Here is a 27,873-nt window from a genome sequence, read left to right as displayed (position 1 = left end):
TTATTGAAAGATTTAATCATATTAAAATTAAAATGAAAATGTGGAGAGCTTATGACAATCATTCATAAAATGGCCAATTTACCTTCATAGTACCAGTTACACTTTATTTATATAGATTTAATATTTTTCATGATAATACATTAGACTATAAATACTTTATTTCCAAAATTGCTTCATTGCTCTAAATTATGGTAATAGAATTTGGGTGATAAAATTTAATTAGTTTGCACAATTCAGCAAAAAATAACCTAGTTAAGAATATATATATATGACAAGACAAAAATAGGACTTTCATGAAAAATTTTCATTTACATATATATCAATTCCTGTATTCAAGTAAATTTTCCATAATTGCATGAACTTAGGTCACTATGCTTTTTAAATCAAATGTTGATTTGTAGCAGTATCATCAGGACCTTTAGAAGTATTATATAATGATTTAGGAAGCATATCAAAATATACAGTAATATTTAAATGTGTGATGAAAATATGGAATCAATTAGAGGCAAGTTTTCATCTACAACTCATTAGAAGACCATGTCATATTGAAATTTATATCCAAGTCCAAGGAAAGATTTCTGAAGAGAAAGTTTTATAAACTTCACATAGGATTTGCTTAATTATGTATATTTGCTATTTATTACATTTTTACTATATGTATAAAATATTTTAATACAGACATAACTTCCACAGAAAGAAAAAATAGTTAATTTGAATTACTGTTAAGCAACTGTGAAGAGTGTTTTTTCTCAAGAAAGTCATCTTGTATTACAATGTACATAATCAAAAAAAGTAATTTTGCTTATTAATGCTCTAATTTCCTTTGTCTACTAGCTTCTACAAATACTAGTTTATATGTTTGTTAATTTTTCATTCTAGATGCATTTTTATTGCTAGACTTTACCATTTTAGGGAAAAATATTAAAATATCCCTTTATTAAATATTAAATAGCCTACCATGAGAAAGCCAACCAATTTTGATTTAAAACAGAGGTTATGATATATGTGTCCTGGCATGTTAAAACAGAGTGGACTTAAAGTCAACCTACACCTACTACATCAAAATATGTATTAAAATGTGTGTATATATAGAAAATCTTGTAAAAACCTAAGGAAAATGGTATTCTCTGTGTAGTCATCACAAATAAAAATTAGAACCATTTAGTTCACTGATTTTCTTGACCAAATTTTTCATTTCAGAAGTAAATTAAATGAGAGCAGATATGAAAGTGTAATATTATACCAATTCTGACATATCTGTCAATAATTGTGCAAGCAGTTATTCAGGTTGAAAGCTTCATGGAATTTATTTTAAAGTCAAAAATGGAAGGCTAATTCTCCAAACATTATGATTTTAAAATTCAGTGAGAAAAATGGGTCCGTATTAACAGAAAATAAGCTATTTATTAAATTTTATATAATGTTACTCCTTTGCATCAAATGAAATATCTATATAGAATTCAGGCAACTTATAATTTGCTTTTACTGTCATATCAGTGGAATCATTAGATATAGGCAAAGGACATCTGATTAGATTCTTTTTCTCTTTTTTTTACTGCCCAAATGAGTAGCTCATTGTCTTGTAAATGGATTTGATCAATAAAGTAATTGAAAATCTCCTGGCCAGAAAGAACTTTCAGTTTCAAGGATGTTATGGGTGAAAGATGACCACAAGTTTCCATGACACTAAGGTCGGAGGTTAAATGAACATTTAGGGCTTCCAGTGATCTGTGAACAGTTGCATGGTTTTTTCTAACTATGCATTATAAATCCTGAGTAAACCATTCATACAAGATCATTGTGACATCTGTTGTCAATATAACATATAAATACATTTCTTCTCTCTAGTCCTTATAGATTCTATTGGCTCTACTCCAAACTCTCACTGCAATTTTCTACTTTTCTGAGAGAAAAAAGGGGAGAAGAAAATAAATGAAGAACAGAGTTAACAAATTAATGAGAAGGTATTTTAAAGGGATATTTTGAAATTCAAGTGTATTAAAACATCTTAGCTCTATCTACATATCAGTAAAATTATCACTCAACAGCACCTTCCATCACCATTAATAATCTCCTCTCATGTGAACACTTAAGTTAAAAATATTTCCAAGAAAGTAAGTACAAAAATGTAATAACAGAAAACATTGCTACAGATGCTTTGCTTGTTTTTCTGAACATGACGTATATTTTCATTCTACACTGGAACTTCATTTGGCTCTAAATCATAGATCATTCCAAACAAACATGTGAAAAATGAAGATGATGGCTTACATATTATTAAACTGTTAACTAATCTGAAAAATTCAAAACTATGAATAAAAGCAGAAGTCATCAGCTAATATGTCATCAGCAAATTAATAGAGATAGAGTTATATATAATAAGGGGTGTGTGTGTGTGTGTTTAGATCTCAAAGTTAGATTTCTTTACAGTCAAAGTCAACAACTGTATAACCTACATACAACGTTCTTGCAAAATGATTTGACTTTGTGATTGCTTATTCAAGTAAAAATCAATGCAGAAATTAACATTCAAACAAGTTGTAACAAAAGGTTCAGAGCCATTTCAATTCAGGGTGGGATGGGATGAACTGGGAGATTGGGACTGACATATATACACTACTGCTACTATGTGTGAAATAGATATCTAATGAGCCTACTGTATAGCACAGAGAACTCTACTCCTTGCTCTGTGGTGACCTCAATGGGAAGGAAATCCAAAAAAGAGGGGATATATGTATACATGTTGCTGATGCTGCTCTACAGCAGAAACTGACACAACAGTATTAAGCCACTATGCTCCAAAACAAAGTCATCAAATTTCCTTATCACTCATTTTAAGTCTGACCACAAACACAAAGCTATAATTACTACTGATTTGAAAGACTGCATCACCAACAAACATTAATTTCTCAAAACAAACTTTCCGTTTCATTGTTCTTTAGTCGCTAAGTCATGTCTGACTCTGTGACTCCATGGACTGCAGCCTGCCAGGCTCCTCTGTCCACGGGATTTCCCAGGCAAGGATACTGGAGTGGGCTGTCATTTCCTCCTCCAGGGGATCTTCCCAACCCAGGGATCAAACCCATATCTGCTGCATTGGCAGGCAGATCCTTTATCACTGAGTCACCTGGGAAGCCCTTCCTTTTTATTGTATCAGGCATAATTTTGAATATCTACTTGTTTCATGATCCACAGCAGTCACATCAACTGGCTCTTCTCGATCATCAATTTTGTTTTCTACAAATATGGTTTGCCTTCTGCATAACAACTTCTTCATTTAAAAACATTTAAAAGCCTGCCTCTTTTAAAATACTATGAGCAGCTAGATTACAGCAGAGCTCTTAAGCATTATGTTTGGAGTGTTTCATAGTAGCACAGAATAAAATTCTTTTGCCAGAATATCTTATTTTCCAAGTATATGTTTCTTTACATTTTTTCTAGTAGAAGAAAAAGAAATAAAATATAAATTATATATTTATAGTTATAGTTATAAAATATGTACAAATATTAATTATATTAAATTATATTTTAATATAATCATTAATATACTTATTCTAGTAGGAAACATAGGAACTTAAAAACACTAATAAATATATTTTATTTTTTAAAGAAATATGGATATTTGAAAGGTCAAAGGACTTACCCATCTAAAGGAAGAATTTTTTTGCACTGTTACCCATGAACCTGACATCTTTCAGTTCCATAGCAGTAAATCTCTGCCATATCAGCAGGTGTGACTGTTAATGACTCAATATCCCCGCAGCTAATGTTTGTCTGTTCTATTTATTCCCTTTCCTGACATGATGCTGAATCAGGCAATAGCATGGGCAGGCATTAAAAAATATTGCCTTTCTATTAATTTTAAATGATATTTTAATCTACATGTAAATTTGAATTGTATGAAAGCTCAGCAGAAAAAGAAGAGAATCAGAGAGGTCACAGCCCAAGCTCTTGGATCTCAGATGCCAGCATCCAGGGCGGCGAAAGAGGGGAGGGGGAATTAGACACCTCACAAATGTAATACAGCAAGACAGAATTGTTAATCTAAAATATACTAGAATATGGATTAAATTCATGCTTAGAGGTTCACAAAACATCTAAAACTCCCTACATGTCAACTGACACCAAAAAGTGAAAGTGAAGTGAAAAAAATTGAAAGTGAAGTCGCTCAGTCGTGTCCGACTCTTTGTGACCCCGTGGACTGTAGCCCACCAGGCTCCTCTGTCCATGGGATTCTCCAGGCAAGAACACTGGAGTGGGTTGCCATTTCCTTCTCCACAGGATCCAAAACAGACCTTGCCAAAAAAAAAAAAATCAATCACGAAGATATATTTTTTAACTTTCACTATGAATTAGATGCTTCAGTTAAGATTTGTAATACCTACATGCAAATAAAAAATAATTTTAACATCCATTCATAGCTTAAAGTTAGTCATACAGTCATGTCCGACTCTAAGATCTCATGGACTGTAGCCCGCCAGGCTCCTCTTGTCCTTGGAATTCTCCAGGCAAGAGTACTAGAGTAGGTTGCCATTTCCTTCTCCAATTCATAGCTTGCAAGGTATTTAATTAATTTAACTTAGTGAGAGTATAATTTTAAAAATCACTGGATTGTTGTTGCCATTTAGCTGCTACATTGGATCCAAGTCTTGACGACCTCATGGACTGCAGCACCCCAGGCTTCACTGTCCTTTACTAACTCCCCGAGTTTGCTCAAATTCTTGTCCATTAAGTTGGTGATGCTACCCAACCTTCTTATCCTCTGCTGCCCTCTGCTTTTTTCTCCTTCAGTCTTTCCTAGAATCAGGGTCTTTTCCAGTGAGTCAGTTCTTTGCATCAGATGGCCAAAGTATTGGAGTTTCAGCTTCAGCATCAGTCCTTCCAATGAATATTCAGGGTTGTGAAGTCATCAGCCGATATATCATCAGCCAGTTAATATTCAGAGTCAGAGTTATTTATAATAAGTTATGTGTGTGTATGTGTGTGTGTATGTTTAGGTCTTGAAGTTAGATTTCTTTACTGTTAAAATCAATAACTCTGTAACCTCCACACAACCTTCTTGCAAAACAATCTTGACTTTGTGATTGCTTACTTAAGTAAAAATCAATGTAGAAATTTAAATTCAAACAAGTTGTAAAAAAATGTTCAGAGCCATCACAATTTGGGGTGGGGTAGGATGATGTGATTAGCTAACATAAAAAGTCATCTCTGTTTCCTGATAATAAAGATGGTATCTTTTCTTCTCTAGTAAATAAAATTATCACTATTCTTTAGAAATAATCATGTCAGCATAAGATTAGGTATACAGATGGCATGCCTATTTCTATTTCACTAAAATAATGCATCGCTATATTTTTTAGAATAAAATAGATTGTTTTGGATGTTCTTCCTGGGGAAAATAAAAGTGTAAATAGATCAGGGAGAATTAGAAACCATTAAAAATGTCATTTTACCTAGATTCAAACTTACAAGATAAGCATTAATTTTAATGATTTAATTAACAAGTCAGAAAATTTCATCCTTTGAAATAAAGACAATTATTTTCAGAAAACAAATCTAATAATACCGCACCATCAGTAACTTCCAGTTGAGCTTTTGCTAAAATACTTCCTGCCACGGTAAGGGCCTGACAGATGTAGTAACCCGCGTCTGAACGCTGAATGTTGGTAATTGTAAGATCCCCAGTTGGTGACACAGAACACCTGCTGTTGGGCTGCTGGGGTTGGTTTGGGAAGAGCAGATTCTGTGGAAACAAACATAATTTTATCAATATTCTCTTCTCACTCAATAGGAAAGTTATATCAACAGCTATTGCAATTAGAGAAACGTGGTTGAAAAAAAAGAAAATACACAGGTTTAAAAATATGGTGCTGAAATGTTTAGATGTCATAGAGTGAATTTCATTGGGAAATTTCATGCCCTCACTGAAGGAACAATCATCTAAAAATTCTAGGTCTTTATTCGGACCTTTTATTTCCTCCCTGACTTTCTGTGAGTTACTGAATATTTTTGAAACATGGTTTCCCCATCTGTAAAATGGGCATAATAACACTTATCTGATTCAACACATAAGACACTGTGAGAATCTGGAATGTAACACTGACTATGTATGTGATTTATAAACTGCACATTCTGTTGATCTTTTTAACTATTTGATGTAACTAACTGAATTTCTTCTAAAGGGGTTCAAAAATGTGACTGAGACTGACAGAGAGACAGCTGAATCTACTTCTGCTGTAAGAATTCTGCAGGTTGTAACAGCTTTGAAAGGAGCTAGGTATAAATGCTAATAAACGCTACCATCTAAGCAAGATTAACCAAAACCACTGAAAATGTAAAGAAGATGTGGGATGTTTCTGAAGCATGCATGTGATGCTAAAGAACTTTTTAACATTATTCTTTTTAAAAGTAAAAAGTTCTCTAGTTTACTATATATCTTATATTATGACAAACAGCTAAATCACAAATTTGTAAAAGTTCTTATAAGAAAGCAGTAACGTTAACTTGGATGACCTATGCTGCTTTATTGTTGTTCAATTAAGCAAATATTTGGGTATAATAAATCATATTGAGATATGCTTCCAAGTTGGATTATAAATAAGGATGTATCAATTTTTATGTTGTATTTACTTACTAAAAAAAGAACATTATAACCCTCTGGGATCTGTTTCTCCATATAGTAATTAATTTTCCAGGTTTGTAATTAAACAGTTCCAATACGTTACAATCAGGAGGTAGTAACATTCAATTAAAGGCATAAGACACATTTTCACCTTAAAATGTTTTTACCCTTGAAGGAATACCAATGGAAAAGGATAAAATAGGGTATTAACACTTTTCAATTACACTAAATGACTTTAATCCTGCGAACGATGTCCTACTTTAATTAGAAGCTCTTCTCTTTATTGCAACTTGATGGATGTCCACTTTATTAGATTCGAGTGTGACACTATAAGCCCACTTTACATAAACATTACCATGTTATTAAACCCTTTCAAAAAGAAGCAGTATTTGCTAGCATGTCAGGAATATAATTTCAAAAGGCTATTGCCCTCCCATAAAATTTGTATTATTTACTATTAATATATAAGGCTAGACTTTTTCATACATATAAAGCATAATATGAAAAGAGGCTAATTCTCCTGTGGAGTTCAAATATATTACTGAAATAAACCATCTGAAGGAGAAGGGTCTAAATTTTAAAGCCACTCGAAAATGATACAATAACTCAAAGTGTGCACTTTCCTACAATTAGCCATTAGAATACTAATTTACATAGCACTAATACATCAGATGGGCTTAATTTTCTCCGGGATCTCTTCCTCTACAACGTATTATCAGTCCACCTTCTAAATGATTCGTTGACATGGAAAATGGCATATGATTGAGGTTAACCCATCATCTTTATTCCCTGCTTGTAAGACATAGGCAAAAGGAAATGGATTACAAGCAAAAACCAGGAATTCTACAGAGCTCCTCTTGCTTGAGGTGCCTGGGTATCCTATTAGTGCTAATTGGCATTATCAGCACATATTGAGGAATATGGACCATTAAGTCCAGACTCTTAACTCTCTCTCTACTGATGGATAGTCATAGATCACTGTAAAAATTGGATACTGCGGACAGTAAGACCAATTTATTTTTCCTAATGTACTAATTCATGATTTGAAAATTTACAATTTGCTCAAGCATTTCTCTTCTGTTCTCATTCATAATCTCCTTTCTCTCCCCCTCTCTATCCCCTTTCCTCCCTCCCCAAACCCTCTCTCTGATGTGAGGGAGATAGGTGAAGAAAACCAGATCTAAGATTATAATCAAATCAAATCACCTAACTGGAAATCTTTTTCCCAGAGATTAATATCTCTGGAATTAATACATGCCACTTTGTCAAATAATAGCAAAAGAAATATTTTAATGCTATTTGATCATTACTTGTATAAAAAAAATTAAAACACAGTGTAGCATATTTAAATATCATGTTTGTTGGGCCACAAGACCAATACACATTTTATGCAATAGCGTGTATAAAACTGGAGCATTTGAGGGCATGTAATTCACACACGAAAAAGCTGAATCTACATGATAATAGATACAATGAGATTTGACTCACTACATGATTTAAAGTGTGAATGTGCAACAATCAAATGGCTTTAGATCATTATATCTGCATCATTTATAAATAATATGCTCATGTATATATATTCACTATCAGTGGCTTGAGGGAGTAACTTCTGTGGACCCCACAGCCCCCAGAGTGGGTAGGGGGAAGAGGATACAGGAATGAAGTAGAAACTCAGGTCTCTTCAGGTTCAAGGCTCCTAGCCTTCTCAGGCATGTGGTGGGTCTAGGGACAGTGGTGACGAGAGTGGTACTGAGTCTCTGTACCTGGGCAGAGGGAGCCCAAGCAGCCCGGTCTGAGCAGAACATAAAATTGCCACTTCAGCCAGGAACAAGGCAAGGCAGGTGCATTCTGCATTTTCCCAATTTCTAACCTTCAAAATGTGTAAAGCACTTTTACATACAAACAATCACATAATCGTCAAAACTTATGTGAATTAAAATACCTGATCTTCATATTTTGGATTAAAAACTAAGCTTCAGTAAAGTTAAGCTGTGCTACAAAGATGATAAAATCATAAGAAGGGAAATGGCTTTAGAATTCTTTCCTTTTTTCAGGGTATATGTGTGTATGTATATGTGTGTGTACATATTCAAGTGTGTTATAAGTGTATCATGTTGCTTTACACTCACTTTAGAGTTTGGAATGTTTTCATCTGAAAGTGATTTTTAAGAATCAAGGAACTCTAAGAGGAGAAATCTATTGTATAGTTGTGTGAGTGTGTCAGTCGCTCAGTTATGGCCAACTCTTTGTGATCCCATGGACTGTAGCCTGCCAGGCTCCTCAGTTCATGGAATTCTCCAGGCAAGAATATTGGTGGAGTGGGTAGCCATTCCCTTCTCCAGGAGATCTTCCCAACTCAGGGATTGAATTCGGGTCTCCCACATTGCAGGAAGATCCTTTACTGTCTGAGCCACCAGGGAAGCCCAATTTTATCACTGAAAGTGAAAGTGAAAGTTGAAAGTCGCTCAGTAGTGTCCTACTCTTTGCAACCCCATGAACTGTACAGTCCATGGAATTCTCCAGGCCACAGTACTGCAGTGGGTAGCCTTTCCCTTCTCCAGCAGATCTTCCCAACCAGGAATTGAACCAGGGTCTCCTGCATTGCAGGCGGATTCTTTACGGACTGAGCTGTCAGGGGAGCCCAACTGTATCATTACTAACTGATAAAAAATGATGACAATTAATTCTTGGAACCATCCTGATGTGGGATGAGACAGTGGCCAGAACTTTACCTTATCCTTCCCACCACTGTCTTTACATCCCACAAATTATGGGGGAAGTGAGTCCAACACAGAGCACTGCAGAAAGGGAAAAATATAAGTTGCCCATCCATACTGAGATGCTAAAACTGCTGGTGTGGGGTGAGCTGTATGGGAATCTGGAAGAATGAAAAATGACAACGGCTGATGGGGACCTCCTAAGAGGAACCCCCTCCAAGATGGTCTTACGTGAGTTTTGATCAACAGGTTCTCTTAATTTCATCTAAAGCGTTTTCTGCCTCTGGCAAAGTTTTTAGACTGCTTGAGTCCTTTAGTCATCATTTTCTATTTGTCCAGGAAATTCATCTAAAACTTGGACTAACAACAGAGGGTGCTAAGGAGCAACACCAGTGGGTCCCTTCCTAAGACCTACACAGCTCCTTGGGAATGCCTCTGGAGAGTCTAGAACGAAAATATCTCTAAGGAGTTCCCTAGAATTCCCTTGGGAATGCACAGATTAAATTCTTAGACAAAGAACTCAATTTCTATTCTGTTTTAAGGGGAAGTTCCCCTCATTGCTTCAGAACCTAGAGGCTTGAGCTTGCCCAAGCTTGGACCAAGTTCTTAATGAGAAAGGTGGTGCATTCAATTCAATTTGCTTTCAGCAGAGTCTGAGAGATCATGCTGCCCAGAGAGGGCCCAAGAGGACAAATCAGGACACAGCAAAGATCAGACAGGTACTGTTTTTTTCTGCTATTTAATGTATTATTTCCTGTCTAATTCCACTATGAGGGAATCCAGAGGGATGATGGAAGAAAATATTTCTACTACTCTTAAATGGAAGCATGTTTAAGTTAATGATAAAGAAAAGGTATGTATACTATTTATGAAAGGGCGTTGAAACTGGTTTCTAGACTAATTAATGACAGAAATATTTTTGACTGTTTACACGTACCCAGGATGTTCTAAGTGCTTTATAGATATACTAACTCAATTATCTCAGTGTAGCTCAATGCAAGAAAGCAAACATATCCTTTTGTTAAGAGATTTTAAACAGCTGCAGGTTAGAGTTTTTCAGGTAATTTATTCACACTGTATTGCATCTCTTCTATGTAAGATAAAAAAAATTTAAAATTAACACTCAAAAACAGAATGTTCTATTAAAACATCTGACTCTCTCTTATTTTAGAATCAACTGGTCTCTTTTGAGAAATAAAATACATTCAACATTGATAACAAGAAAGGCAAGACAGACTTGGAGGACCAGCAGAGACGGGGGAGTTCAGAGATTTCAGAAAAGCAGTCAAAGCTTGCACTCACCTGGCTACCTTCTTTTTGCCAAAAAACTGCTGGCTGTGGGTTTCCTTTAGTTTCACAGGGAAATGTCACTGTTCGACCTTGAGCAACAATCTGATCTCTTGGCCTAACCACAAACTGTGGAGGAGCTATAATTTAAAAGGAAAGAAAGTGTGTAAATATAAACTGTTGACAAAGAAAAATACATCAAAGGGAAAATCTGATATGAGGTGGACTGCTCAGTGCCAGACAGAGTCTACAGATGTTGATTTATTTTTAAGTATTTCTCAAAACACAATGGGAAAAAAAAAAGAGCACTCTATCAAATATGAGGAAAGAAGTAAATGTATTAGTAGACACACTTTAAATGTACATTGCAAATCTTGCCGTCCATACACTTGCAAAGAAAAAGTAGATTTTTAATGGTATTCTAAAGTTTTTAATAAATAAACATGATGTCCCCATATGGTTTTATGTTTTGAATGAAGACAGAAAAAAGTCACTGCATTACTCAAATATCTACTTCCTGTGGCATCAATCTATTGACAAACATGAATTGCTCTTATAATATTTGCAAGACATTGTGCTAGGCACAGGGATACCAGAAGGCATAGAATATGATCTCTATTCTCAAAGTGCTTAGAGTGCTTATATTCTAGATTTGAGGAGTTGAAGTGTTGAGAACATCAAATTGAAGGTATGGGAATTACATACAGAGATAACTAACAATATACAAAAACACCTGCAAGTGGTTGACTAATTCATTTCACTTAGATTAATAAGCATTTGGCAATTATTATGTTCCTCTTTGGAAGAAAAGTTATAACCAACCTAGACAGCATATTCAAAAGCAGAGACATTACTTTGCCAACAAAGGTCCGTCTAGTCAAGGCTATGGTTTTTCCAGTGGTCATGTATGGATGCGAGAGTTGGACTGTGAAGAAGCCTGAGTGCCAAAGAATTGATGCGTTTGAACTGTGGTGTTGGAGAAGACTCTTGAGAGTCCCTTGGACTGCAAGGAGATCCAACCAGTCCATTCTGAAGGAGATCAGTCCTGGAATTTCTTTGGAGGGAATGATGCTGAAGCTGAAACTCCAGTACTTTGGCCACATCATGCAAAGAGTTGACTCATTGGAAAAGACTCTGATGCTGGGAGGGATTGGGGCCAGGAAGAGAAGGGGATGACAGAGGATGAGATGGCTGGATGGCATCACTGACCCAATGGATGTGAGTCTGAGTGAATGAACTTCGGGAGTTGGTAATGGACAGGGAGGCCTGGCATGCTGCAATTCATGGGGTAGCAAAGAGTCAGACACGACTGAGCAACTGACCTGAACTGAACTGAACTGGGCACTAGAAACTGAAAATTATTTAAAATATTGAAATATCAATAACCTCAGATATGCAGATGACACCATCTTCATGGCAGAAAGCAAAGAGGAACTAGAGAGCCTTTAAATGAAGGTGAAAGAGGAGAGTGAAAAAAACTGGCTAAAACTGAACATTCAAAAAACTAAGATCATGGGATCTGGTCTCATCACTTCATGGCAAATAGATGGGGAAACAAAGACAGACTTTATTTTCTTGGGCTCCATAATCACTGCAGATAGTGACTACAGCCATGAAATTAAAAGACACTTGCTTCTTGGATGAAGAGCTATGACCAACCTAGATAGCATATTAAAAAGCAGAAACATTACTTTGCCTACAAAGTTATGTCTAGTCAAAGCTATGGGTTTTCTAGTAGTCATGTATGGATGTAAGGGTTGGACCATAAAGAAGGCTGAGCGCTGAAGAATTGATGCTTTTGAACTGTTGTGTTGGAGAAGACTCTTGAGTGTCCCTTGAACAGCAAGGAGATCCAACCAGTCAATCCTAAAGGAAATCAGTCCTGAATATTCACTGGAAGGACTGATGCTGAAACTGAAGCTCCAATACTTTGGCCACCTGATGTGAAGATGGTTTCATTGGAAAAGACCCTGATGCTGACGAAGATTGAAGGCAGGAGGAGAAGGGTATGATAGATGACGAGATGGTTGGATGGCATCACCAATTCAATGGACATGAGTATGAGCAAGCTCCGAGAGAAAGTGAAGGACAGGGAAGCGTGGCGTGCTGCAGTCCAAGCGGTCCCAGAGATGGACGTCACTGAGTGACTGAACAACAACTGGGCGCTAAAGATACACAGATAAAAAGCATCTACACTGCAGCCATGAAGGTACTTACACTCTAATAGAAAATACAAAACATGATCATGATGAAGACAACAACAACAAACTTAAAACAACAGTTCTGTAAGACTGTGGTAAGATCAATGACAGAGGTATTCTCAGAGCAGAGAAGCACTTACGTTTTAGTATACATCATAAGGGTCACAGGACTTCAGAAAGAAGGGATCCCTTTGTGTTACACTAGCTGTGAAAGGCTTTATGCAAGGGGTGTATATTATGGAGCCTTGGAGGAAAGGGTGGCATTTAGAGAAGTGGAGAGATGAACACATTCTAAAGAAACAAGCTAACTGAACAAAGCATAAGAAGCAGAAACACATCTAGTATACACTGAGGAGGAATGGCGAGTCCTCACTGTATAAACATCATTGGCTACAAAAAATGGATTTGTATCAGGCCCTTCTTCTCAGTCTAAGAAAGGCCTGAGAAACCAAACTGAGGATTTTATTCTGGTTGTTTTTAAGCTAAGGAATGATAAATGCAAAGCAAAATTTTGGAGTCTTTATTTACCCCTTTAATGAATGTAGTCTATAGTTTGTGAGGGAGACAGATTAGTCAATAAAGTAGGTTGTTTAACTGGAAGACCAGTAAAATGGTGCAGGCAAAACCACTGAGACCAGTAGCTCCATTAGAAAATATAGGGATGGGGTGAAAAAGCTAAGAAAGTTCAGGCTTAAATTTGGGGTGAATTGTAAAGAGAAAGAAGAAAGTGAAAAACAGGACAGTATGTAACAGAAAGTTTTCACAAGGACATCATCTTCACAGCAAAACTCGCTCCTGATGAAGAGAAAACAGCAGGTTTATTCCATGACTTTTCTAATCCTTTGTTTCCAGTGTAACGACTTCCTTAATACTAGAAAACTTAAGACCAAGAGAAAAACTACAATGAACTCTAATTTTTAGAACCCGGTGTACATGGCTATAACCCTAATATTTGAACTCTGAAGAATTTTAACAATAGCACCATTCAGTAAAGTCCTTTACCCAGAATTCCTCCAGTTCTTTAAGATTACATAACCGAAGGTCCAAGAGTGGAGTCAGTGTAGGGTAGCCTCAAACATCCAACCAGTTACTCATCCTTATAAGAAGACTACTAGCATAGCAACAGCAGCAGCAATGTTTTTTTTCCCCAAAAAATTTACCGAGACTTGTAGTGGCTTATTTTTCAGTGTTCTATTACACCACCTCCTAATTCAACACACTCAACACATACATTAGGGACTGAAGGGATGAATCTACTAAGGGAAATTTTCTTCTACAAATATAGATAACAGAAGGCTCAGTTTAACAGGATGGAGAACCCAGATTTATAGATCTATTTGAACAGAATGTGGTTTATGTTGCCCTGTACGTTCAGGAGATTACTTGCTTTTTACAATCTTGTTATTTCTACACAATTCCACTGAATCAGCAGTATCATTGATTTTTGTTCTCTATGTTTTCTAATAAGAGTGATAGTTTAAATCAATGTTGCAAAATTACTTTTGGAATGACTCTTAAAACACTGCAGTGTCCATGTCTCAATAAAGATGTGAAACCACCAGATACTTACACCAAAATATTAAGATTGGTCTCTATAATCTGTAATATCTAAAGAAAAAAATTATATACATTAAAAAAATTAAAAGATCAATATATATTTCTTTGCTTCTTTCAGTAATTCATGAAAAAAGTTTACTTCCAAAGTGGACATTAAGTAAGAAGTACTGAGTAACTTAGCTTGTCTCTCATCATAAAAAAAAAAAAAAGTGAGTATAGTAACAATAGTCTTTGATAAAAATCACATATATAGCTTATTAGTTCATTTGCATTGCTTTGGACAAGAAATAATCTAAATTGACTCTCATAATTAGCTAGTAAAAGAACAGTAAGAATTAAGAACTTCCAGATGTTCAAGCTGGATTTAGAAAGGCAGAGGAACCAGAGATCAAATTGCCGACATCTGTTGGATAATCGAAAAAGCAAGAGAGTTCCAGAAAATCATTTGCTTCTGCTTTATTGACTATGCCAAGGCCTTTGACTGTGCAGATCACAACAGACTATGGAAAATTCTTCAAGAAATGGGAATACCAGACCACCTGACTTGCCTCCTGAGAAATCTGTATGCAGGTCAGGAAGAAACAGTCAGAATTGGACATGGAACAACAGACTGGTTCCAAATAGGAAAAGGAGTACGTCAAGGCTGTATATTGTCACCCTGCTTATTTAACTTATATGCAGAGTACATCATGCAAAATACTGGGCTGGATGAAGCAGAAGCTGGAATCAAGACTGCCGGGAGAAATATCAATAACCTCAGATATGCAGATGATACCACCCTTATGGCAGAAAGCAAAGAAGAACTAAAGAGCCTCTTGATCAAAGTGAAAGAGGAAATTGAAAAAGTTGGCTTAAACTCAACATTCAAAACACTAAGATCATGGCATCGAGTCCCATTACTTCATGGTAAATAGATGGGGAAACAATGGAAACAGGGATAGACTTTATTTTTGGGGCTCCAAAATCACTGCATATGGTGACTGCAGCCATGAAATTAAAAGATGCTTGCTCCTTGGAAGACAAGCTATGACCAACCTAGACAGCATATTAAAAAGCAGAGACATTAGATTGCCAACAAAGGTCTGTCTAGTTAAAGCTGGTTTTTTCCAGTGGTCACGTATGGATGTGAGAGTTGGATTATTAAGGAAGCTGAGTGCTGAAGAACTGATGCTTTTGAACTGTGGTGCTGGAGAAGACTCTTGAGAGTCCCTTGGACTGCAAAGAGATCCAACCAGTCCATCCTCAAGGAGATCTGTCCTGAGTGTTCATTGGAAGGATTCATTGGAAGGACTGATGCAGAAGCTGAAACTCCAATACTTTGGTCACCTGATGTGAAGAACTGACTCATTAGAAAAGACTCTGAGCTGGGGACAATTGAAGGCAGGAGGGGAAGTGAATGACAGATGATAAGATGGTTGGATGGCATCACCGACTTGGACATGAGTTTTAGCAAGCTCTGGGAGTTGGTGATGGACAGGGAAACCTAGCATGCTGTAATCCTTGGGGTCACAAAGAATTGGATAAAACTGAGCAGCTAAACTGAACTGAGAGCCCCATATGCTCTATAAAGTCCTTCTTTATATAATTTTAAAAATATAATATCTGAGAATACACATGATTAAAATCATCAGATGAAATATTAAATGAAAGCAGTGAAAATATATTTTATAATTTAAAGCATATTAGACATACTCTGTTTATCTATCATCCATTTATCTCAGTAAAATTACTATCTATACTTTAATTATTTAACTACAGACTTCTTACATTTGATTTTTTCAAGCTTTCAAAAACCTTTGGGTGGATGAATGATTTTTCAAAATACTTTTGGAATCTAGATCCTACAATTTTAACACAGCTGCTAAAATATTACCCCTAAAATAAGGATTGGCAAATAACCACATCTATCTATCCACGTTTTTGAAAATATATGATTCATCTATTTACTCCTTCAAAATGTATTATCTACAAACTATAAGATAGTCTGCTTGATATAGGAGATAGAAAACAAAATAAAAAACTGTTCATAGCCTATGGCGGAGACTCCAATTAAATAAACAAATAAAAGCAAATACCACAGAGCATGATTTGAATAACATAAAAATGCAGAGGACACGGGGGAGAAAAGATTGGAAGAGAACACAGTAGATAAAGTAATGCTAAGGAAAGAAAAGATGTTGGGAGATGGCTACATCTGAATTGTGTTTTGAAGCACAAGTAAGAGTTCAGGAAATGGAGAGGAGTTGGGTCACTTGGGACAAAGGGAGGCAGAAGTGATAAAGGTAGTGTGTGATAATTTATAATAAAGGAGCTTAAATTTTGACCTAGGAAGTATGGAGATCTGTTCAAAGATGTTTATGTAAGAAAGATTTAGCAACAGTATTAGAAAGTGTTCTTCCTAAATGAGAAAAGGGAGACATGAAACTGAAAAATCTCAGGCAGTTGGAACAGAAAATCCACTTGATAACTGCTATATTTATAGTAGCACTTAAATATAATATTTTGTAAGAACTCTTAAAGGATAAGGAAATTCTGCAATATTTACCACTGTTGACATAATCTAAAAGGCCAGAAAATCAAAGTTTCTCGAGTTTTTACCCAGTGCTGCATTTTTAAAGACTACTAATGAAAATTGGTATCAGCATTTGCGTTATTCACGCTATGAAATATCCTTTCATGTGATAATTGTTTATTTTGTCCTTTTATTCCAAATTATAAATACACTGTATTTCTAATGAATCAAATTGTTGTCACTCAAACTAAAACCACACTAATCTCTTTGATACTAGATTCACCTTTTCATGTTTAAAATTAAAAAATAAAATTGAAGATATAAAAGCATTTAACAAAGCAAAAGATTTTAAAAGTATTCAAACCTTTGAAAATGTACATCCTTTCTTACTGTCATCAGAAGTTGAGCCACTGGAGCAAATTACATCAATCACTTTTACTTCTGTAGACTATTCCTCTGCCCAAGAAGGGATATCAGATGAAGGAATTTATTTTTGAGGGCTTTTTTTTAGATTTTTTTTTATGTGGACCATTTAAAAAATCTTTATTGAATCGGTTTCAATATTGTTATTGTTTTCTTTTTTTTTTTTTAATGCTTGGTTTTTTTGGCTACAAGCCAGGTAGGATCTCAGCTCTTCAACCAAAAATCAAACCCGTAACCACTACATTGGAAGGTGAGTCCTTATCCACTGGACTGCCAGTAAAATCCCTTTTTGAGGTTTTAAAAATGAAAAACTGCATCAATAATTCTACTGATAACACATCACCATTTCAGTATTTCTGCCAGGTGGCACTGAAAATGATTTGAAAAGACAATACTTGGCTGATGGCACCACTGGGAGGGAAGAGGCAGAGAGGTGGCATTTTATCAAGCACAATAGCACAATATGCACTCTCCACAGAATGGATTTTCTATGATGGCTCTCATTAGATATAAAAAAAAAAAAAATTAGGTCCTCAAGCTGACAATTCAAAACACACATTTAAACCCAAATATGAATTAAAGAGTTAGAGTTATAAATTCCAGAAGAATATGCTGGTTATAAAAATGGCAATTCTTTTATATATTTCTAAGACAGAAGACTATAAAATACATATTTGCGTCTCTTCTACAACCCAAAGTTAACTTGCTCAGTCGTGTCCGACTCTTTGTGACCCCATGGACTGTAGCCTATCAGGCACCTCTGTCCATGGGATTTTCCAGGCAAGAGTGCTGGAGTGGATTGCCATTGCCCTCTCCAGGGGATCCTCCCGACCCAGGGATCGAACCTGGGTCTCCTGCATTGCAGACTGACACTTTACTGTCTGAGCCACCAGGGAAGCCCCTCTATAACCCAAAGCATTAGACAAATCTCCTATAACTATGATGTAACAACCTACTTGCTTAATCTGTTGTAAGCGATTATACCTTACTGCTTCAGCAGCAACAAGAAAGGGAATGAAGCAAACAGAGTGGGACAATTCAATGCTCAAGTACACATGCACAGGTTTAAAAGAATATCTCCATGCAAAAAGTGCATTGGGGGATTTCCAGAAGAGTAGACCCAAATATAAAAAGGTCAATTAAGATGAGAGGTCTGGTACTGTTCACCCAAAACTGTGTTTTAGAGAATTTAAATACAATACGTAGTAAATTAGATTTGATTTCTGCTAAATTATGCTTTGATACTACATTCAGCCCAAGCTGGCTTCAATCAAAGTCACGCTACAGTTCTGTTATGCTAATGCCCGCTGCTGTGAGTGAGTGGGTGATATGGAAATCAGATGGCAAACGTGAGCAGGAAGCCTACACTGAGCATGCGGTGGGCTTGGAGATACGGGATGGGGGACCCTAAAGGTTAATCATATCATGTTCAAAGCTGTTTTTACAGGAAAATATGACTTTCTATGGCAGACATGAACATGGAGACAGTCATGATGCAGTTGCATGCATTAATATGTGACAAGGCAGTTACAGGCACACTCCAGCTCTCTCTTTAGGTATAATTTTATGCCTGAGTGAATAAGCTTCTTATTTCATAACAATATAGATTATGACCTTTGTATCTTACACTCGGGTGTAATTTTTTTTGTTATTTAATATTTTTACTGGTTAAATTCCAGTATTTTCTAAAGCATATTTGAAATGTACATTCTTTCATCATTTGCTTATTTTAACGACTTGCTGAGTTGAAAACTGTTTAATACAGTAACAATAATTAAAATCAACTGAGTGCTTATTAAGGGCCAGAAGGTGTGTCAAACCATCCATAGGCATTATCTTATTTAATATTCACAGAGCTCTATGCCTTAATGTCTACCATTATGATGTAAAGACCAGTAAATTGAATCTTATTAAAGGCTTTTAAAGTTTAAACCGATAGGAAGACAGATGATTTCTGATCCATTTGATAGTTGGACCTCTTAAACATGTGGTTCACTTCAAATCATATGACTGACAATTTATATCTATTATTAAACACAAGGGTAAAAATTATATGCTATGGTTTCCAATAATATTGCTAAAATTATAACATGTTTTTCCTAAATAATTGCTGTTATTGTTAAAGGACATAAAATCTATAATCTGGTTCTTTCTGTACTACCTCTAAGTACAACCTTTCTGAAGTACACTTATTTCAAGTCATTCTTCATTCAAAACGTACAGTTGCCTTTTCTATTGCTTGCCATTGCCCTGCTTGTAAATCACTCTCCTCTGTGTATCATTCTGTCTTCCATCAGCTGTTCCAGGGTTTTATCATCTGCATGCTCACCTGTGCTCAAACCAGCTCCAACATTTCAGCAGACGAATCTACTTTCAATCACTTGCATAAGTATTTGCTTGTTTTAGTGATTAATCCGTCTTGATATCTATTAGCCTTTGATCCATCTTGTCAACAAAGATTAACCTGAACACACTCTAATCTTGTACTTTTCTTCTGTTCTTCCCACTTTAAGGTACTTTCCCTTGCTTGTATTGTCTTATTTCTCTATCCTCCCTCCCCATGCCGAGGGCCTGAGTGCCTTCACTGTTCTGTTCCATTGTAAGCTCTTACTGGTAAGGTGTGCTGTCTACTATTTTGCAATGATATAGTATCTCTATTTGGCCTGGAAAATCTTCAAATAGTGAACTCTAAATGAATAATTTGGAGTAGAAAATTAAGGGGAAAAGTTACTTTATTATTATATTAATCTGGGTGGGGAGACATCGAAGAAAATATGTTTGAAACTATTTCCTAATTGATTTTAATATGCCCTTCTGTACATCATTCCCACTGCACCAAAAACTTACTGTAAAATGAGTAGCCACCACCCTGGAGTGACAAAAGCAACACACAAAAACACAGGTACTATGTAACAACCAATTATAAAGTTCTCATCAAAAAAAATTAGTTAATAGGCTTAGCCTCACCAACAAGAAATAGCAAGAATTCACTAATATGAAATGTAGAACAGGAGTTGAATATTTACTCAGTAATCAGAATAGGTCGGCTTCTAATTGATAAATGACTGTTTCTTCAACTTATTTAATTCTATTTAATTTGTACTATTTAACACTTCACTTGATTTCCAAAGAACTTCTGTTAATAATATTGGAAATGCATAATGTCATGAAAATATTTAATTTGAAACTTATTAACACATAATCCATTTCAGGGGAAGTAATGCATTTATAATGAAAAATATAATTTAGGGATATAAGATTTAAAATGATCATTTTTATAAACCCAATTTAATCACATTTTATTCATTTGTCTCTGTTTTTAAGAAATATAAACTATTAAAGTGCTAAATTCTCTCTTCCTCTCCTGCATGCATGCATTCTTTCTTTCTCTCTCTCTCTCCTCCCCACCCCACGCATTCCTCCATTCTCTTCTCTTCAAGTCTTTGGGTTGGCATGCCCTCACGCTTCGAGGATGTATTCTCCTGCTATCTTCTAAATAAAATAGAGCTGTAACACTGATTTGCCTGAGAGCTATACCACGGTTTGTCCAAGACCCGAGAGCTGTGACGTGCCAAGTGCTTTAATGTCCGTCACTCCAAATCTTTGTTGTGACGAGACAAAGAATCAAGGAACATACACTCGCGTGACATCTATGGTGCCATGACTCGGATGTAACCTGGCTGAAACAACCTCCACATGGAAGAGGCCAAGCACAGCAGGAGCCCAACTCAGTGAAGCTCCCATGGTAGAGGTGGAACGTGAAGAAAATCCATCGCAGGGGAAGGCCCATCATGCTGGAAACCAGGACAGCGAAAAACAAACTCAGCAGAAAGGTCATGCGGCCCAGTCTCAGATCCCAGAAGACCTCCGGTTAAGAATGGCTTGCCACAAATGCCATCAACGGGGACACTGGGTGGCACTCGGCCCTCGGGACCCAAGCGCCTCAAGGTCAAGCGCCAAGCCTACCCTCATGATGGTTCAAGAGGACTGAAGTGGCCCACTCCAGCCAGCCCGCCTGTCACAGATAACCATCATCAGGCTGGAGCCAAGGGTGCAACTGGATGTGGCAGAAACCTTGGACCACTGGACAAAACCAACCCGGAGAGGGATTGTCAGAAGATCCTCTGATCAATCCTGAGGAAATCTGGTACACTGATGGAAGTAGCTTTGTCTTGGATGGAAAAAGAAGAGCCGAGTATGCAGTAGTCTCCAATTTCGAGACCATAGAGGCTAAGCCTCTGCCACCAGGTCAACAAGCTACAACATGCAGTGCCAGTTCAACAAAGATATAAAACTCCAGCCAACCATGAAAAATATCATACCCTTAGATGGACACTGCTATAAGGACTCTGAGGCTTGAGACTAGCAAGAGGGGGAGGCCCCAAACCCCTCGCCACCCCAGTTCAGCAGGAAGTAGCCAGAAAGACCTCGATGCCTCTATTCCCAAAGAATTGGGCCTCCCATCTCTTGAGGAGGGAATGTTAGCTAGGTAGAATAGGGAAAAGGAGTCAAAAATGGTGGTGGCTAAAAATACAAGGAAGGTCAAAAGAAGGTCCAAGGACCAGAGTGAAGACTTCAGCTAGAAGAAACAGCACTCCTCGCTAAGCCCAATTTGCATAGGGCAGGCCCAGGTGGAGGAAAACATATAAAAGGAGGAGTCAAAGCGCTCTCTCCCTCTCTCTTCCTCTCCTGCATTCATGCGCTCTTTCTCTCTCTCTCCCGCCCACCCACCCCACCCCCCCCACCCCGCCACGCACTCCTCCACTCTCTTCCTTTCAAATCTTTGGGTTGGCATGCCCTCATGCTTCGAGGATGGATTGCATGTGCTCTTTCTATCTCTCTCTCTTCCTCTCTCTCTTCCTCTCTTTGTCTCTCCCATGTGCTCCTCAACTCTCTTCTCTTCAAGTCTTTGGGTTGGCATGCCCTCACGCTTTGAGGATGTATTCTCCTGCTATCTTCTAAATAAAATAGAGCTGTAACACTGAAAAAAAAAAAAGTGCTAAATTACATACCTTTCCAATTAATCACTTTCTTACTGAGTCCACGGCAATAACCCCTCTAGATGAGTGATGTGGTTTCTTTCTCACCAGTGCCTTCCTTCTAACTAATATTAAAAATTCTTGTTCCATAATAAAAACCAACATCTATACTTCTTCAACAATAATTTAATAAGCTACCTCTCTATATGTGATGTACATTATATGTATGCTTTTTTAATGTCAAACTGAAAAAGCAAAACTACTAAATGGTTTACTGTTTCCATAAATATGGAAAGTAAGATGGTCAAAAAATTGAATGACACAAATCACAATCTTTAGATACATTGTCTATTTAGATTTCATATGCTACTCTCCATCTATGAGGGGTCTCACAGGTACAAACTGCATTCAGTCCTTGTATGTAAGTAAAAACCTATGCCAAATATGCATCTATACTCTTTATATTTTTTAACCACTGTTGTAGACTTTATTGATTATGGGAAGACTAATTTTTGTAGGTTCATATAATATTGAAAAAAAAGTAACTCATGGTCATTCAAAATCTGTTGACTAAAGCAGGCTGTGAAGCTAGTCAAACACGTTCTATAATGTACCTACAAAATAATGTAAGTGGCCTTCTAAATCAACTGTTTTAGTAACTGGGAAAGCAAGTCCAAAGAGCATCAAAGGTACTGAGTTTTGGTGGTAAGCGGGACATGCAAATGAAAAGCATGTGTATGTTTTGTGATTGTGATTAAAACCATGCTCTTTAATTTATAGTCACAGATAATATGCTTCTTCTTGAAAATGAACAATATAAATATAGAAAATGAAATAATTCTACAACTATCTAGAAAAAATAGAATGCCCTTGCAAAAGATAAGTTCATTTGTCCCAAAATACCTTGCACATTTAAATCTCATCGGCAAGCATGAGTTAAAACAGAGTTAAAATAAACAGCTCCACCACACAGCTTCACTGGACCCTGATGCTGGGAAAGCTAGAAGGCAGGAGGAGAAGGGGATGACAGAGGACAAGATGGTTGGACGGCATCACCCACTCAATGAATAGGAGTTTGAGCAAGCTCTGGAAGACGGTGAAGGACAGGGAAGCCTGTCTGGCATGCTGCAGCCCATGGGGTTGCAAAGAGTCAGACAGGACTGAGTGACTGAGCAACAACCTCACAGACATTTTGTGCTTAATTTTTTTTTTTTTTTACTGGAAGCCCCAAAGTAATAAATTTGTATTAGAAATAAATTCAGATGTTTGTTGGCACTTTAACTCATATAATAGCATTTAATTATTTTAAGCATTTACTGGTGTCAGGGTCTGAGGGTACTAAGATCTCTGGTCTCTGGAACTTACTGCCTATCAGAGGAAACTTACATGAAAATAATCAAGCATGACACAACGTTAGGAACACGGTAAGTGTTGTAATACAGGATGTCCCACCATTACAAAAGTAACTTGACTTTGTCTCTGACAGTTGGGGAAAGCATTGAAACAGAAAAAGAGACAGTAAGAGACAGATTTGTTCCTTTGAGATAAAGCAGGTAAGAAAGGAAGAGGGTGAAGTTGTTCCTCACAGAGGTAAAAACACATGCCTTATGTTAGAGACAGAAGTTTTCTGGATTGCACCATGGTACTATTACCATCGCCTGGCTTCACTGACCCCTTTAGAAAATCAGGTAAATGTTTGTTAAACTGAAGGATTTATGCTGGTGGAGCACGTATTTTTCTATGTAAATGGGCTTTACTGACTTTAGCAAGTCCGATTTAATCCTCTAATGGTATTAAATATTTCTATATTGCAATAAATTTAATAGTTAACATAAAGTGTTTTGTTGGACATGTTTACAGATCATTTCAGCGTATGTGAAATTACTAAAATAGATTTGCACTTCAATTACAGGCAAATACAGGAAATCATTACTTATAGGAAATCATCCTAAAATCTAGGATGTGATTTTAATGAACTCTTGAATTCTCTAAGTTATAAATGGAGAAAAATTTAAACAAATTCTGATTTTTGAAAATGAAATTTTCCCATATTATTCTGTCCTTCACCAATAGTAGCTTTGCTTCTGTACTGTGCTTTCCTGACTAAAATACTAAGAATACAATAAAACAGTAAAATTTTGTTTTCTTTAAGAGAGTGTTAATTTCCAAGGAAAATACCATTAATAGTAAAACTAATGAATTATTAAATGCAACAATATTTACATTGTTCTTTAAAAAGATCTCATTTTCACCAGGGGAAGAAAAAGAGTCAAAGGAGTGGTTAAAAAAAAAAATCCTCTCTAGATACTAACTAGGAAAACTAGAGTCCTCAGTATTGCAAGTAGAGGAGGTTGTAAGTGTGGAGGTGAGGAGGGAAAACTATAGCTTAAAAAAGGCTCTTCGTGTAAATGGTGAGACAAGACATCCATTTTCACTCACTTAACCTGTCAACTTGCCAGAACTGTCATGTCAGCACTCCAGCTAAACCACGAGGGCTGATCACATCCCATTATCTCATTTTTTTAGGAGAAGACTGCATGAAGATGCCAATCAGAAAAAAAAAGGGGGGGGGCGGGGGGAGGGACTTGCAACTAAGGAACAAATGTACTGATGCTGAAGTGCTGCTTAGTTAACGGAATTTTAATATGCAACTGCAATGTTTCTTAATAACATTAATTACACGCTTAGTAAGGCACCATCCTAACTCATTAGTGCCTTCTTTTTTGTTGTATTTTATCTCCTACTAGCAGAATGGGGACTATATGATTGGCCTGTTACCATTAATGTTGCTTAATCTTTTTATAGCACTATTTAAAGCTGCTTGCATAAACATTTTCTAGGCAAGTATTACCTATGTGTGCATATGTGTGTATCAATTAACTGCACCAACACTTGGTGTACCCCTACCATGTGTAAATGTTATGCTAGACCTAGAGGCAGCAGAAAGATAAACACAACGATGTATTTACTGACAAAGAGCTAATAGTTTTGTAGGGGAGATGAAAATAATATCCTTAATAAATCTAGGAACTAATGTTTGCTATAAGAGGTATTTAAAAAGGCATTCACACATATTTCAATTCAAAATTTAATTTAATTTGGTAGTTTATATATTTTTAATGAACCTAATTATGTAGTATTCCCTTGAGTGACATTTCATGGCATGCATAGAATATTTAGGTGTAATGTACATCATGATATATATTTTACAATATATAAAGAAATATATATAAGGTGGTATCTGTCAATGAAATATTATAATTTATAAAAGTGAAAATTTTTCTTAGAAGCTGTGATTAACACATTAATGCTATTTCTTTCTGACAATAGCCAGTGAAGTCTTCTAATACTAATCTCATAATACTGTTTCTACTCCTCCCTGGTGGTTCAGATGGTACAGTCTGCCTGCAAAGCAGGAGACCTGGGTTTGATCCCTGGGTTGGGAAGATCCCTTGAAAGGAATGGCAACCCACTCCAGTAGTCTTGCCTGGAGAATTTCATAAACAGAGGAGCCTGGCGGGCTACAGTCCATGGGGTCACAAAGAGTCACACATGACTTTTACATTACTGTGATATTTAATATTTATACTACTTTAAACTACTAAGTAAACATGCTATTTATTTTATTTTTATTTGAAAAGACTCCAAAATTAATGAGTTTTTTATTATTTAGGTTAAAATTATAAGTTTTTAATATTTAGGTTAATATCATTCAGAAAACTAAGATCATGGCATCTGGTCCCATCACTTCATGGGAAATAGATGGGGAAACAGTCTCAGACTTTATTTTTTGGGGCTCCAAAATCACTGCAGATGGTGACTGCAGCCATGAAATTAAAAGACACTTACTCCTTGGAAGGAAAGTTCTGACCAACCTAGACAGCATATTCAAAAGCAGAGACATTACGTTGCCAGCAAAGGTCCATCTAGTCAAGGCTATGGTTTTTCCAGTAGTCATGTATGGATGTGAGAGTTGGACTGTGAAGAAGGCTGAGCACTGAAGAACTGATGCTTTTGAACTGTGGTGTTGGAGAAGACTCTTGAGAGTCCCTTGGACTGCAAGGAGATCCTACCAGTCCATTCTAAAGGAGATCAGTCCTGGGATGCTAAAGCTGAAACTCCAGTACTTTGGCCACCTCATGCAAAGAGTTGACTCATAGGAAAAGACTCTGATGCTGGGAGGGATTGGGGGCAGGAGGAGACGGGGACGACAGAAGATGAGATGGCTGGATGGCATCACCGACACGATGGACGTGAGTCTGAGTGAACTCCAGGAACTGGTGATGGACACAGAGGTCTGGTGTGCTGCAATTCATGGGGCTGCAAAGAGTCGGACACGACTGAGTGACTGAACTGAACTGAATGAAACAAAGGCTTTTTGCTCCACCTTCTTCTATTAAATGCAACAAAAGAAATGAATAATATGGAAAAACTATCATAACACCAAACTGCAAATTATGAAGTCCTCTTGCCAATCATGGTTGAATCTGGAGGAAAATGAGGACAGGAAATAAACAATAACTAGACTCAATCCACAGTCCTTTATTAATACCAATTTCACAAAAAGTATTTGTCAACACTGCAAGGGCCCATTCCATCATCCCTTGATAGGGAAAAGGAGATTAGGAGTTAAGAAGGAGACTTGGGAAATATGAGAGACGACTTCAAAGTTAACCAACTAAAATTCACAAGTCAGGAGAGAAGGTACTGTAGGAAATAAAAGGCCCAGTCAATTATGAATAGTAAAAGTTTAAGGTGGCCCCCATGACGTACACTTCCTGAAGTTACTCCCATGATTGTTATGTGACAACAGAGATTCTGTAGCTATAATTAAGGTCACTAATCAGTCGACCTTAAGATAGGTTTTAGGGAACTTAAGGTTAATTTAGGTGTGTAATCCAGTCAAAAAAGACCTTTCAATCAGGGGATTTTCTCTAGCTGATAGCAGACCAAGAAGTGAGAGGTAAGCACAGCCCTTGAAGGATTCAAGGTATCACTGCTGACTTTGAAAGCTTCTGGCTGGCAGCAAACAAGAAAATGGTGATGTCAATGCTACAGCTACAAAGAACTTAATACTGCCAACAACCTCCATGAATTCTGAAGTGGATTCTTCTGGAGAGTCTCCAGAGAAGTGCTCAGGCTGATCAACATCTTGACCTGGCCTATGATGTGCTAAGAGGAGGACTGAGTTAAGCCTGATTGGACTTTTGATCTACAAAACTGTGGCCTAAAAAATGGGTACTGTTTAAAGACAGAAATACAGATCAATGGGACAAAATAGAAAGCCCAGAGATAAATCTATGCACCTACGGACACTTTCTCTTTGACAAAGGAGGCAAGAATATACAATGGAGAAAAGACAATCTCTTTAACAAGTTGTGCTGGGAAAACTGGTCAACCACTTGTAAAAGAATGAAACTAGAACACTTTATAACACCATACACAAAAATAAAATCAAAATGGATTAAAGATCTAAATGTTAGACCAGAAACTGCAAAACTCCTAGAGGAAAACATAGGCAAAACACTCTCTGACATAAATCACAGCAAGTGCCTCTATGACCCACCTCCCAGAG

General features: G+C 36.7%; 1 protein-coding gene across 1 annotated transcript in view; it reads right to left on the bottom strand.

Moving 5' to 3' along the window:
- ROBO2 (roundabout guidance receptor 2) overlaps positions 1 to 27,873 on the bottom strand; it is a 665,634-nt gene that overhangs the window by 105,519 nt on the left and 532,242 nt on the right. The window contains exons 8-9 of the mRNA XM_069578659.1: positions 10,642 to 10,766; positions 5,572 to 5,743 (exon numbers count right to left, since the gene is read on the bottom strand). Coding sequence (XP_069434760.1) covers positions 5,572 to 5,743; positions 10,642 to 10,766 — 297 coding nt within the window. The remainder of the gene's footprint in view (positions 1 to 5,571; positions 5,744 to 10,641; positions 10,767 to 27,873) is intronic.

The sequence above is a fragment of the Ovis canadensis genome, chromosome 1 (genome assembly GCF_042477335.2).
Source record: "Ovis canadensis isolate MfBH-ARS-UI-01 breed Bighorn chromosome 1, ARS-UI_OviCan_v2, whole genome shotgun sequence".
In the NCBI taxonomy this organism is placed as follows: domain Eukaryota; kingdom Metazoa; phylum Chordata; class Mammalia; order Artiodactyla; family Bovidae; genus Ovis; species Ovis canadensis.
This window is presented reverse-complemented; position numbering and strand designations above follow the sequence as displayed.